This window comes from Podarcis muralis, chromosome 17 (assembly GCF_964188315.1).
Source record: "Podarcis muralis chromosome 17, rPodMur119.hap1.1, whole genome shotgun sequence".
Classification (NCBI taxonomy): domain Eukaryota; kingdom Metazoa; phylum Chordata; class Lepidosauria; order Squamata; family Lacertidae; genus Podarcis; species Podarcis muralis.
This window is the reverse complement of record NC_135671.1, coordinates 28,426,642-28,438,757: the sequence shown is the minus strand read 5'-3', so window position 1 is coordinate 28,438,757 and position 12,116 is coordinate 28,426,642. Positions and strand designations below refer to the sequence as shown.

Here is a 12,116-nt window from a genome sequence, read left to right as displayed (position 1 = left end):
AAAGGTGAAAACTACTACTGAAATCCAGAGTTCTCTGATTCTGCTCAGATATCTGCGTGGTTCCTCTAGAAGAAAAGGAACGGTTGCAGAAAAATAATAACAGTAGAAGTTTCTTGAATAAAGGACCTAATCCAGTGGGGGGCTTGCTTCAGGACTGAGGTTAAAAAGTTATATTACTAAATAATGTGATTTGATTATTTTTAATCTCTCTCAAGATCGTTTTACATATAATTTTGTTGTTTTTCTCTTTGTAAACTGATTTGAGGTTTTTTTGGTGTGTGTGTGTTTTACAATCAAGCAGTGTTTCCTCTGGAATGCTTGAAAAAAATGGCATGGATGATTTTGGAGCAGAGCAGAATTAAATGTTGGGAAGAGTGTCTTTTTGAAAGGCAGAATACGTTACTCAATGCAAAGAAATATGGGACAGTCTCTGTTTTTCTCCTTAACAAGTGAGCAAAGAGAAAGCACAGTAATATAATCCATACTAAGGTCCTAGCACAAACCAGTTTAGAAATAAAGTATAGCCGAATGTATTATTACCGAAAAAGATGGCTATTCCTACATCTCTATTCTGAGATCTGTTTTAATATTGTGTGTGTGTATGTATAATCACTGGTATTTTTAAAATGTATTAAGAACTATTAAGAGAGAGATGATGCCTATTATTTAGGTTAATGGGAAACCCACAGAAATTCAAATATCTTAGTTTAACTGTGATTTGAATGTCGGCTACTTGTTATCTAAGGACTGGTGGCTGAAACTTTCAAAACGCACTAAAACTGGGAACTTTGAAAACATTTGTAGCAGATCTTTTCCAACCGATTTTGCATCAGGTCTGGTTATTACATAGCATCTTAAATGGAGGGAGAACAGCTTTATAATGGGAAGAGAAAGAACAAGTCAACAATGTATTGATTTGAGTGGTATTTACACACCGATTTGCAACTCAACACCTTGGGTTGTTTTGCCTTTTTTTTGCTTTTCATTCCTGAGGTATTCTAAATGAGTTAATGGCACAAGACCAGAGAAAAAAATTGAAATATTTTTGCTCACATATAACCATTAAAGCCAACCTACTTGCAAGAATCCAAAATCCTAAAATGTCTGCTGAATAAAAACAGAGCTTGAAATTGAGAGTTTTTGTCTCTTTCAATTGCCTTCATCATGGAAGTTGAAGTTTCCCCGTTGACTCTCAGCGCATTCCTACACATGCCTACTTAGAATCAAGTCCCACTGGCTTCAGTGGGAGCTTCTCCCACGTAAATCGATATAGAATCGCAGGACATGAACTACCATTTGCACAACAGAACCCTTTTAACATCTTCTATGTGCACTTTTTAGTGTAGCCATATACCTTTCTAGAAAGCAAATGACAAATCTTCCCAAGATCCAATGTGATTTTTAAGTTTAGAGATTTCCCTTAACAACGTTCAACCCTTTCCTTTCTTATTTTTACATCACATACACGAATTCTAATATTTTTTTTTCATCAGTAGATATAGCAAAATAAGATGGAGCCGTTATTCATAAGTTCTTCGTGGGTAACGGTCTACAAAATGCAAGCTCAAAATCCTGATATACAGGGGCGGGGAAGAAAGACTCAGAGACGAAAGAGAGAAATCGCATGATGGATATTATTTTAACTAACAAATAAGCAAACTCCATTTGTTGTTTTAACAACTGTAACATAATTTTTTCTTTTAATATAACGGGATGTGATGCATCTTCAGATATTATCAAGGTAGATTCAAATTTGGCAATGAACGGTGGGCTTTTTAGCACCATCTTACTCAGAAGTAAGCTTGGCTGTGTTCAGTATGGCTTACTCCCAGGAAAACCAGCATACCACTGCAGCCTTTCCATTAGATGATCTGTCACTGGATCCTTAATTTTAGAAATCATGACGCACACACCCTAAAGTGTCTGAGCAATCCAGGAAAAAAGTATTTGGAGTTGCAAATCCTTACCAGGGAGAAAGGCCCAGTGCTATCCGTGGGCCTTACTCCTGAGAAGGAGGAGCACGGATGGACCCGAGTCTTTCCAAATGCAAAGGACTAAGCTGGCTGGCTCGCCCGCTCACTTCCCTGGGACTCCACCTGCCGCATTGCAAGCCAGAGCTGCGCGCAAGCGGCCCGGGCATCCTTATGGGGCGGGAAGGGGGTCTCCCCGCATCTCGTCCCCCCCGGGAGGTTTCTGCTCACCTGGGCGGCCATCACCCGCTGCCTCTCGGCGATCAGGCTGCACTTCTTGCACTGACAGTCTCTCCACATGCAGAAGCGCTTGTGCCCTTTCAGGGGCGAGGAGTAGCCGTGGTTCCTGCACCGCGCGCACTTGGGCAGCCGGGGGGACTTCTTCCCCGACGGGGCGGCCGCGCCAGCCGGACTCTGAGCCGAACCCCCGGCATTGCTGGTGGTTCCCGCGGCCGCCAGGCCAGAGGATTTCCCGAAGGTGCCCACCTTAACCCCCGGGCCGGGATGCTCCGACGGGGCCGACGGCTTGTTGAAGGAAGATTCGTTGGGCATCTCTTCTCTGGGGACGAGTGATAAGACCTCGTGGGGATCAATTGCTATTCTTTTTCTGCAGCGGGGATTATGTCTCAAGGACCAGTTAATCTGTATGCCCAGTTTTAAACAGAGGCGTCGAGGCCCTGGAGGCGCCCCTGGTGCCCGGCGGCTGCTCTGGTGCGCGCAACCTTCCTTGCAGAGCCGAGCGCAGCAGCTTTGCGCAAGGGGCAGGAGTTTCGCCAAGGACGCCCGTTGCAAGGAGGGAAGCGGGCACCCGACGGCGCCAGCTCCGCCCCCCACCTGCTCCCGGGGCTGCCCTGTGCAAGGCCCAGCCCGCGCCTCCCTGCAAGGGCACAGGGGGCTTCCTCGGCAGGCGCCAGTACTCCTGCCAGAGGGTCAGAGTGCATGCGCTCGGCCATGGGCAGATCGGGACTCTAGCATGGGAGGGTAGGGGGCTTTCGACCTTTTAGCATCCCACGCCTGCAAAATTTGCAGGGGGGGGGGGCAGGCAACAACAGCTTCCCGTTGCTTCCAGGAGCGTGCACTTATACTCCGAGGGAGCTGCGCGTGCAGGATTGCAGCTGGTGCGTGCAAGGCTCCTGTGCACACTTCTGGTGCACAGCCTGAACCCTTTGCACTTTGCTGCAAAAGCAAGCAGGCGCCTCTGCTCTTTTGCTGCAAAACCCTTTGCAGCATGCAAGCTCAGTCTCGTGGAAGGGAGAGCATTGCATTGCTAGTTTTTCAACTGGGGTGGGGAGATCTCATCAACTCATTTTGCGCCCCTTAAACCCCCCTAATTTTGCAGGCACCAAACCGGCGGTATATTATTTGCACGTCTGTTATATATTCATTCCCGGGGAACTTCCAGAACCCAGTTTATCTACTTTGGACATGCTTATCTGGAAGTAACTCGATGGAACTTAACGGAAACATGCCTTTTCAACCACAGGAGGCTGCAGTGTGGCGCGAGGGTGGCCGGATCGGGACCTCATCACGCCCGCTTTTGCAGAGCCGAGTTCCCCCCTCCTCACCCGGGAGGGAATGGTGGATGAAAACATTTTCTATGCCACGTTTCCCTTTGCTGAAGTGATAACAGTAAAACAGACGGGAAAGTGGTTTAATAGTTTTATTTAACGGCTTAAATGGCACTGTGCAACCATGGCTTGATCTAAAGATCATTCCCTTCCAAACTGATGACAATCATTTTAAGGAGGTTTTTCCAAGAGAGAAAATTTTAGTCCAGGAGTGACGCACTGGTGGGCCTCCAGTTGTTGCAGCAGTGTCGGATTTACATATAAGCTAAACAAGCTACAGTTTAGGGTCTCACTCTCTTTCCCGCCCCCCAATTCACTATTACTATACTTCTTCATAATTGTATTTCAGTTAAACAGTTACTTTGATAAAATACATACTTTGGTATGTGCAAATGGCTTTAGATACCTATGAGGTCCATAAATTACCATATAGCATTTAAAAGGTAAAGGGTAAAAGAACCCTGACCATTAGGTCCAGTCATGGCCGACGCTCAGGTTGCGGCGCTCATCTTGCTTTATTGGCCGAGGGAGCCGTACAGCTTCTGGGTCATGTGGCCAGCATGACTAAGCCGCTTCTGGCGAACCAGAGCTGCGCACGGAAACACTGTTTACCTTCCTGCCAGAGCTGTACCTATTTATCTACTTGCACTTTGACATGCCTTTGAACTGCTAGGTTGGCAGGAGCAGGGACCAAGCAACGGGAGCTCACCCCGTCGCAGTGATTCGAACCGCTGACCTTCTGATCGGCAAGTCCTAGGCTCTGTGGTTTAACCCACAGCGCCACCCGCGTCCCTATATAGCATATATTCTTTTTTGTTGTTGACAAAGGACAGCTGGACATATAAAGGGCTCCATTACCTTCAGCATCTCAGCTAAATCTGGCCCTGGTTGCAGGGCTACGACTTCCATAACTGGCCATGCACACTGGCCATGTTCCGGGCACCAGGCATAAAGGGATCCTTGCTCCTAGTGACACAAACCCTCCAGCCGCCAGTGCACGATGTGTGCTGAATTTTTCTCCTGGCAGTGTTGCTATGGCTGCAGTCGCAGCAGCTTTCACCACACCTCTTGTCCCCACACGTTTGCAATGGCAGGCAAGTCCCACCTGCAGTGGCAAGCCACCATCTTAATTGGTCTAAAATGCAAAGCCCCAGGGCCTATAGGTTTACAGAATCTGTCAGCTGGGGGCTTTTCGTTGGGGTAAATTAAGATGGTGGGCAGCCACTGTGGCCGGAAACCAAACTTGCTTGCCCACCCAGCTCCAAACCTACTCATCGAAGGGCCGGGCGAGTGGGGCAGTTCGTGGCAGCACAACTGGTCACATGATGTCCCCAGAAGGCATCAAATAATCCACCAACATCTGGAGAGTCATTGTCTCACCACCCTTGCTATGATCTCTATTGTTGCTTTTGGCCAAGGTGTAGGTTTTTGATAAATACCAAAGCCCAGTTACCTGAGACAGAATTGGAATGATGTATCAGCGACCCTTTTTCCAATTGCCTTTTAATTCTCTGGGGGAAAACAACTATTACCTGTCTTCAGCTTATGAATCAGCTACATTCTCCGCACAGTGAAATAAATGTTCAGAAAGGAATAATGTCTTTTGGACTCTTAGCTCTCCCCCCCCCCCCCCAAAGAAGAACATCTTGTGAATATGGTTAATGTTGCGTGGAATGCAAGAAACAACCATTTTTAATTTGAATAATAATTCCTAGGTATGTGGGTCTTTAATTCAAATTATCTGAGGGATGCATACCTTCCTGTTCCAGGGAAGAGATGGCGGTTATTAAAGATGTACATTATCAATTGCTCCTTGTCACTTCTTGTTAAAGAAACTACCTTCCGAGGAAGCTGTGTCCCCCCACGCTAGAAAATGGTGTGTATGATAAAGGAATCTAAAAAACGTTAGCATTTCAGCATCGTATAATGTGTGCCACTGTGACATTGTTACATACATAACAGCAAATGCAAAATGCAATTAAATGTTCTGTGTAAAAAACAACAACAACAACAAAAAACCAGATCCTTAGTCAAAATAGGAATCAATAGTTGTGATGATTCTTTAAAGTTGGAGAGACATAAGAGGTCCCACCTGAGAATCAAAGTAAGGTCACTTCCAGCCATCCTGATTTGTTTGCACCAAGTCTGTGAGGATATTATAGGAGATTGGCTGCTTATTTAGCATTTAGTCTGATTTGTTTGTAGGAACACTCTACAGCATTGCATCAAACAGCTGTTATTCCACATTTCCCATTGTGTTTTCCTGACAGTTTCCTTACTGTTAAGTTGTGGGTGAACATATCAGATGACACAGCGATTCTTCAAACAGCTTTTGTTTATTCACAGGCCAGAACAGAACTGAACTGAAGGGTTCAGCCAGCCTGCTTATATAGAGCTCCACTAGAACGCAACATTAACCATTTTCTGTAACTATCCAATCACTGAACGTCACTTTCAATCCCTTATTTGCATATGTGTACCTGAGTGAAATAGAGGGACGCAGGTGGCGCTGTTGGTTAAACCACAGAGCCTAGGACTTGCCGATCAGAAGGTCAGCGGTTCGAATCCCTGCGACGGGGTGAGCTCCCGTTGCTTGGTCCCTGCTCCTGCCAACCTAGCTGTTCGAAAGCATGTCAAAGTGCAAGTAGATAAATAGGTACCGCTCCAGTGGGAGGTAAATGGCGTTTCCGTGTGCTGCTCTGGTTTGCCAGAAGCGGCTTCGTCATGCTGGCCACATGACTGTATGCCAGCTCCCTCGGCCAATAAAGCGAGATGAGCGCCGCAACCCCAGAGTCGGTCACGACTGGACCTAATGGTCAGGGGTCCCTTTACCTTTACCTTTTTACCTGAGTGAAAACTATCTACAGTATCCCCCTGCTGGCCCAGGGTGAGAACTTCAGTACATAACACTTACCACACAAATACTGGATTGTGGTGGTGGTGTTTTTTTCAAGCAGGCTTGCTGGGTAAGAGCACAAAAACCTCTCATTGTGTGGTCTTAATTTGCTGGTGTGTGCTTGAATCCAACCCACAACATTGTGGCAGCCTGAAGAGGCCTAGGTATGATATGAAGGGTTGTTGTTTGCATGCCGTTCAATTTTTGGATTGCTTCAAAAGTGATAATGGGGTAAAAACAACAACCATGTGTCTATTTGTCTGTTTGCCTAAAATCAGCAGCAGGTTGTGGTGGCAGAAAAGGCTAATGCAATTTGAAGGTGCCTTAATAATAGCCATTGTTTCTGCTGGACTTAGTACTGGGTGCTGCACTTTATAAAGAATATAGTTACAATGAAATGTGTTTGGGAGAGGGCAGCAAAGATGGTCAACAGTGTGGAAAACAAGTCCGGGGGACAGAAGATTGGAGAAGATGCCTGAAGGTCATTTAATGGGCTAGAATCTAGATCTAATGGGCTTCTGTGAAAAGAGAGTAGACGTTGCTTGAATATGAGGAAACATATTCAGCATAGCAAGCAGATTTCTACCAAGCTGGACATCGGTCACTAAGCATGTTAGTAATGGAGATGGGATGAAAAAGGCACTTGCCAAAGTTTTCCCTTCCCCATCGCTATAAAGGTTCCAGGAACCTGTGTGATTCAAGACCTAGCAAGTTTACACCTTAGGGCAGGGTCTATGGCCCTCCAACTGTTGCTGGAACCACAGCTTCCACCACTGATCCCTGGCCATTGTCATTGTGACCAGCTCCATCTGGTACGCAGGCTAAGACCCTACCTGCCCGTGGACTGTCTCGCCAGAGTGGTGCATGCTCTAGTTATCTCCCGCTTGGACTACTGCAATGCGCTCTGCGTGGGGCTACCTTTGAAGGTGACCCGGAAACTGCAATTAATCCAGAATGCGGCAGCTAGACTGGTGACTGGGAGCGGCTGCCGAGACCACATAACACTGAGAGATCTGCATTGGCTCCTAGTACGTTACCGAGCACAATTCAAAGTGTTGGTGCTGACCTTTAAAGCCCTAAACAGCCTTGGTCCTGTATACCTGAAGGAGCGTCTTCACCCCCATCGTTCTGCCCGGACACTGAGATCCAGCGCCAAGGGCCTTCTGGCGGTTCCCTCATTGCGAGAAGTGAGGTTACAGGGAACCAGACAGAGGGGCTTCTCGGTAGTGGCACCCACCCTGTGGAATACCCTCCCTTCAGATGTGAAGGAAATAAGCAGCTATCCTATCTTTAAAAGACATCTGAAGGCAGCCCTGTTCAGGGAAGTTTTAAATATTTAATGCTGTACTGTTTTTAACATTTGATTGGGAGCCGCCCAGAGTGGCTGGGGAAACTCAGCCAGATGGGCGGGGTATAAATAATAAAATATTATTAAATTATTATGGACTGGTTGGACGCAGGGGAATGGTGGGAGGCAGAGGCCAGGGAACCACCAAGGGAAGAAGGCTCAGCGCCCAGGGGTGGGAGCATGGTGAGAGGTCAGAGGGAGGACAGGAGGCGTCAGAAGCTGCAGACGGGACAGGGCTTATAACTGGGAGAGTCTGCGGCAGAGAGGAGGCCAGAATTGGAGGCAGAAGCTAAAGCAGGAGAGTGGGAAGAGGGCTAGGCCAAGAGGGAGAGATGAGTCAGGCTGGTGAAGAGTCACGAGTGTCTCCCCCTCCTGCTGCAACAAGCTCCTCTCCAGCCCCGTCTCCCAGAACCAGAAGAGGGCTGAAATGGGTAGAGCAGCAACAGGTCACAGGTAGGCATAGTCTCTGTCTGCTTGAGGAAAGCCCTGGAGAGGAGACTTAGAGGACCTGGGGGAGGCAGGGACTTTCAGTAAGACCAACTGGGAATATGCTGCTGTGCTCATTGGATCTGATGCTCAGTCAAGACTGTGCAGATGTTTTGCTAATAAAGAGTTAACTCCAACTTTGAGCTGTGTGTGATTTACTGACCGATGTGCTCTGTGACAGCCATGCTGGAAGGGGCTGATAGCCTTTGTAGTTCACCAGCTCAGCATTCCTGCCTTAAGAGAATACTGAAGCACAAAAAACAGTCACAACTGCAGCCTTTCAGGCTCGGTATAGAATAGTTCAAAATAATATGCTTAACATAAACTGTTCATATAAATAGGACCTTGCAATCTCTGTGTCAGCCAAATGAACTGATCTTTATCTTTTTGCTTTGTAATACAGTGGTACCTCAGGTTACATATGCTTCAGGTTACATATGCTTCAGGTTACAGACTCCGCTAACCCAGAAATAATGCTTCAGGTTAAGAACTTTGCTTCAGGATAAGAACAGAAATCTTGCTCCGGTGGCGCAGCGGCAGCAGGAGGCCCCATTAGCTAAAGTGGTGCTTCAGGTTAAGAACAGTTTCAGGTTAAGAACGGACCTCCGGAATGAATTAAGTACTTAACCTGAGGTACCACTGTATTTCAAACGATAAAAGATGGATTGCCTGCAATAATCAGATGCTTTGAATAAATTTCCGATAGGCCTATCAAGCAATGAAGTGGGTTTTAGTTAATTACGTCCTTTAACTCATTATTTTAATAACAAGCCCATCTAGCCTATTAATCATAAAGAAAAGGGCTGTTTCGAGGGTCTTTATACCTGTCCATTCTTTCATTCCCGCTTGGAATTCAAAGTAGACACATTTTGAATCCTCTGCCAAATAATTACTTAGTTAATCAAGTTGGCTAATTGTAACATGTTTCCAAAGCTTGGCTGAGCCTCATTTATAAAAGAGATGTTGAGGGCAGGCAGAAGAAACCGCTGTATTACTCCACAGTGATCTTCCAATTCATTTTAGGTGCAGTAAAAAAATTAATTGGACCAGTGACTTAGAACATTGAGGGCCGCTGCATGACTCATTAAACTGACATTCTGAACATTTGTAATTCACAATACAAGACTGATAGAATCCTATATGCGCTCTATATGTTTGTCCTCTTTTATCATGGGGCAGCACCGGTACAGAGAAGGCCTTCTGATTAGGCTGCCACCATCAATTGAGAGAGAAGACAACCGTAATGTAGCTCGATTTGATAAACCGGCAGAGTGTGACAAAGGAAGTCTCTATATATAAAAAAAGGGCTACGCGATTAATTGCTACCTTTTTTATTTATGATATTTAATTCCTTATTAGATACAGCCGGTTTTCCACCGTGGCGAGACAAGGTCAGGAATCAGAAGATGGTTTCAAGTGATTAAGCTAATGCCTTGCTCTCTGCATTTTTAAAATATGTGATCCATCTAATTAGGGCATATTCTTGGCTGGTGCAGTGGGACGCGGGTGGTGCTGTGGGTTAAACCACAGAGCCTAGGACTCGCTGATCAGAAGGTCGACGGTTCGAATCCCCGCGACGGGGTGAGCTCCCATTGCTCTGTCCCTGCTCCTTCCAACCTAGCAGTTCAAAAGCACGTCAAAGTGCAAGTAGATAAATAGGTACCACTCCGGTGGGAAGCGTTTCCGTGTGCTGCTCTGGTTCGCCAGAAGCGGCTTAGTCATGCTGGCCACATGACCCGGAAGCTGTACGCCGGCTCCCTTGGCCAATAAAGCGAGATGAGCACTGCAACCCCAGAGTCGGCCATGACTGGACCTAATGGTGAGGGGTCCTTTACCTAGGCTGTAGCAGCTCAGCCTGTGCCCGTAACAGCCAGTCTCCTTTCTGGATACAGTGGGTGAGCACATTTTTAACTCCCCTGCTTGTCCTGCTAAACTCCTTCCCTTGCGGTTATGCATGTGTGCATGGTTCTGCAGAGAATTGTCAGAAGGAAAGAGGAGCACTGGATTTGTCCAAAAGCAACTGCCCTGCTGGGGCAGCTGGCAATGAATATTAACACCCGGAGGGGTTTAGCCTGCGATTGCACTGAAGGGGGCACTGTCCTTTCTTGGGGAAAGCAGGGCATTCTGGGATCAAACCCGGGGAAATAGGGGCACTTGAAGGGTCTGTGATTCATTTCTGCCCTGGCCTATCCCTGGTCTATGTTTTTTGGCTCCTGAGCATCGCTGCCTCAGAAATCTTGCGCAGGTAAACCACCAGCAATGCCATTTGCCTAATTAAATCTATTTGTATTCATGTGTTTTCATTTCCTCGCTTTTTCTTTTTAAAAAATATTTTTTATTAATTTTCCATTTAAACATATATAAATCACATCTTTATTATCCACTTCTTTGGCTCTTTAGAGCCTGTTGCCTTCCTTCCCTCCCACCTCTTGGCTTTCAAAACTAACCTTCATATATATATATAAAAAACTAATATATATATATATTAGTTTTTTTAACATATCATTTTCAACAGTAATTAAACATACTTTTACATCTTATTCTACTTTTACGGGGATTCGAACCGCCGACCTTCTGATCAGCAAGTCCTAGGCTCTGTGGTTTAACCCACAGCGCCACCCGTGACCCAATGTACAGTCATACCTTGGGTTAAATATGCTTCGGGATGAATATTTTCGGGTTGCAGTCTGCGGCAACCCGGAAGTAACGGAGACTCTCAAAATGACATCACGCGCATGCGCAGAAGCGGCAAATCACGACCCGCACACCCGCAGACGCGGGTTGCGTTCTGCTCAGGCTGCGAACTGGGCTCCGGAACAGATCCCGTTTGCAACCAGAGGTACCACTGTATAAATATGTATCGGAGCGCCATCTGTGTCAGAGATCTCATGCCCACTAACAACTAATTGCATGAAGGTGTCTCTAAAAGACTTTCAGAGGATACCCAAGAAGAAAGACTTCGGTTTGTTGTTTGTTTGGTTATCATTCGTTAAATGTCTATTCCGTCCTTCATCCTTAGATCACAGGGCAGTTTGCAATACAAAAACACAAAAATATATAGCCTAATAACAAAAACAAAAGCCCACAGAGATCGTTTAATTAGCCAAAGACCTGGAAGAAGAGGAATGCTGGGTCCTTTCCTGTCTTGCTGTTCGCACAGGGAGAGGAGCAGCCAGCCTAGGGTGGTGTTTCTGCCAGATATCTCACCTTGAACTTGGTTTCTGAAACCAATGCTGCCAGAGGCAACTAGGCACAAATATTTATAATTATGACAGGAGGATTTCTGTGTCGCCGTATCATAAAAGAGCGGGGCAGTTTGCAATGTTAACATATAAAATTCCATTTAAAAAAAATGGCAGGCAATAATTAATAAAAAGTAAACAGCTGTAAAGGCCTGTGGGCACAAAAAGAGATGTCTAAAAGTCAAAGGTGAGGATGACAGGACCTAGTTTGGTGCTTTTCGTACCATTGTACTCCAATAAGAGAGATGGACGTCAGTTACTTCACACACACACACACACACACACACACACACACACACACACACAGACACACACTTGGCATAGCAATTCACAGGTAATGCACTCTAGGCAACAATGTGGCTGTAAGTGAAACATGCTCCTATTAATTAATGATGCTTTGCTTTCTATATGCATCATTAATACCCTGTTTTTTATAGATCCTACCAGCAGGAGTCTCCCTTCTCCTTGGGGAAATGGCTTCTGCTTCTGCAGGACATTAGTAGGTATAAACAGACAGAACAATCCCTGCTTGTGAGTTTCCCACAGACACCTGCTTGGCTGCCGTGAGAAAAGGCTGCTGGATACGATTGCTTTGATGGCCGAATC

General features: G+C 46.1%; 1 protein-coding gene across 1 annotated transcript in view; it reads right to left on the bottom strand.

The window, feature by feature from the left end:
* The window catches only part of DMRT1 (doublesex and mab-3 related transcription factor 1), a 61,618-nt gene extending 58,509 nt beyond the window's left edge, over nucleotides 1-3,109 (bottom strand). The window contains exon 1 of the mRNA XM_028712486.2: nucleotides 2,202-3,109. Within this exon, the coding sequence (XP_028568319.1) occupies nucleotides 2,202-2,522 (321 nt within the window). The 5' untranslated portion in view covers nucleotides 2,523-3,109. The remainder of the gene's footprint in view (nucleotides 1-2,201) is intronic.
* Between the last annotated feature and the right edge of the window lie 9,007 nt (nucleotides 3,110-12,116).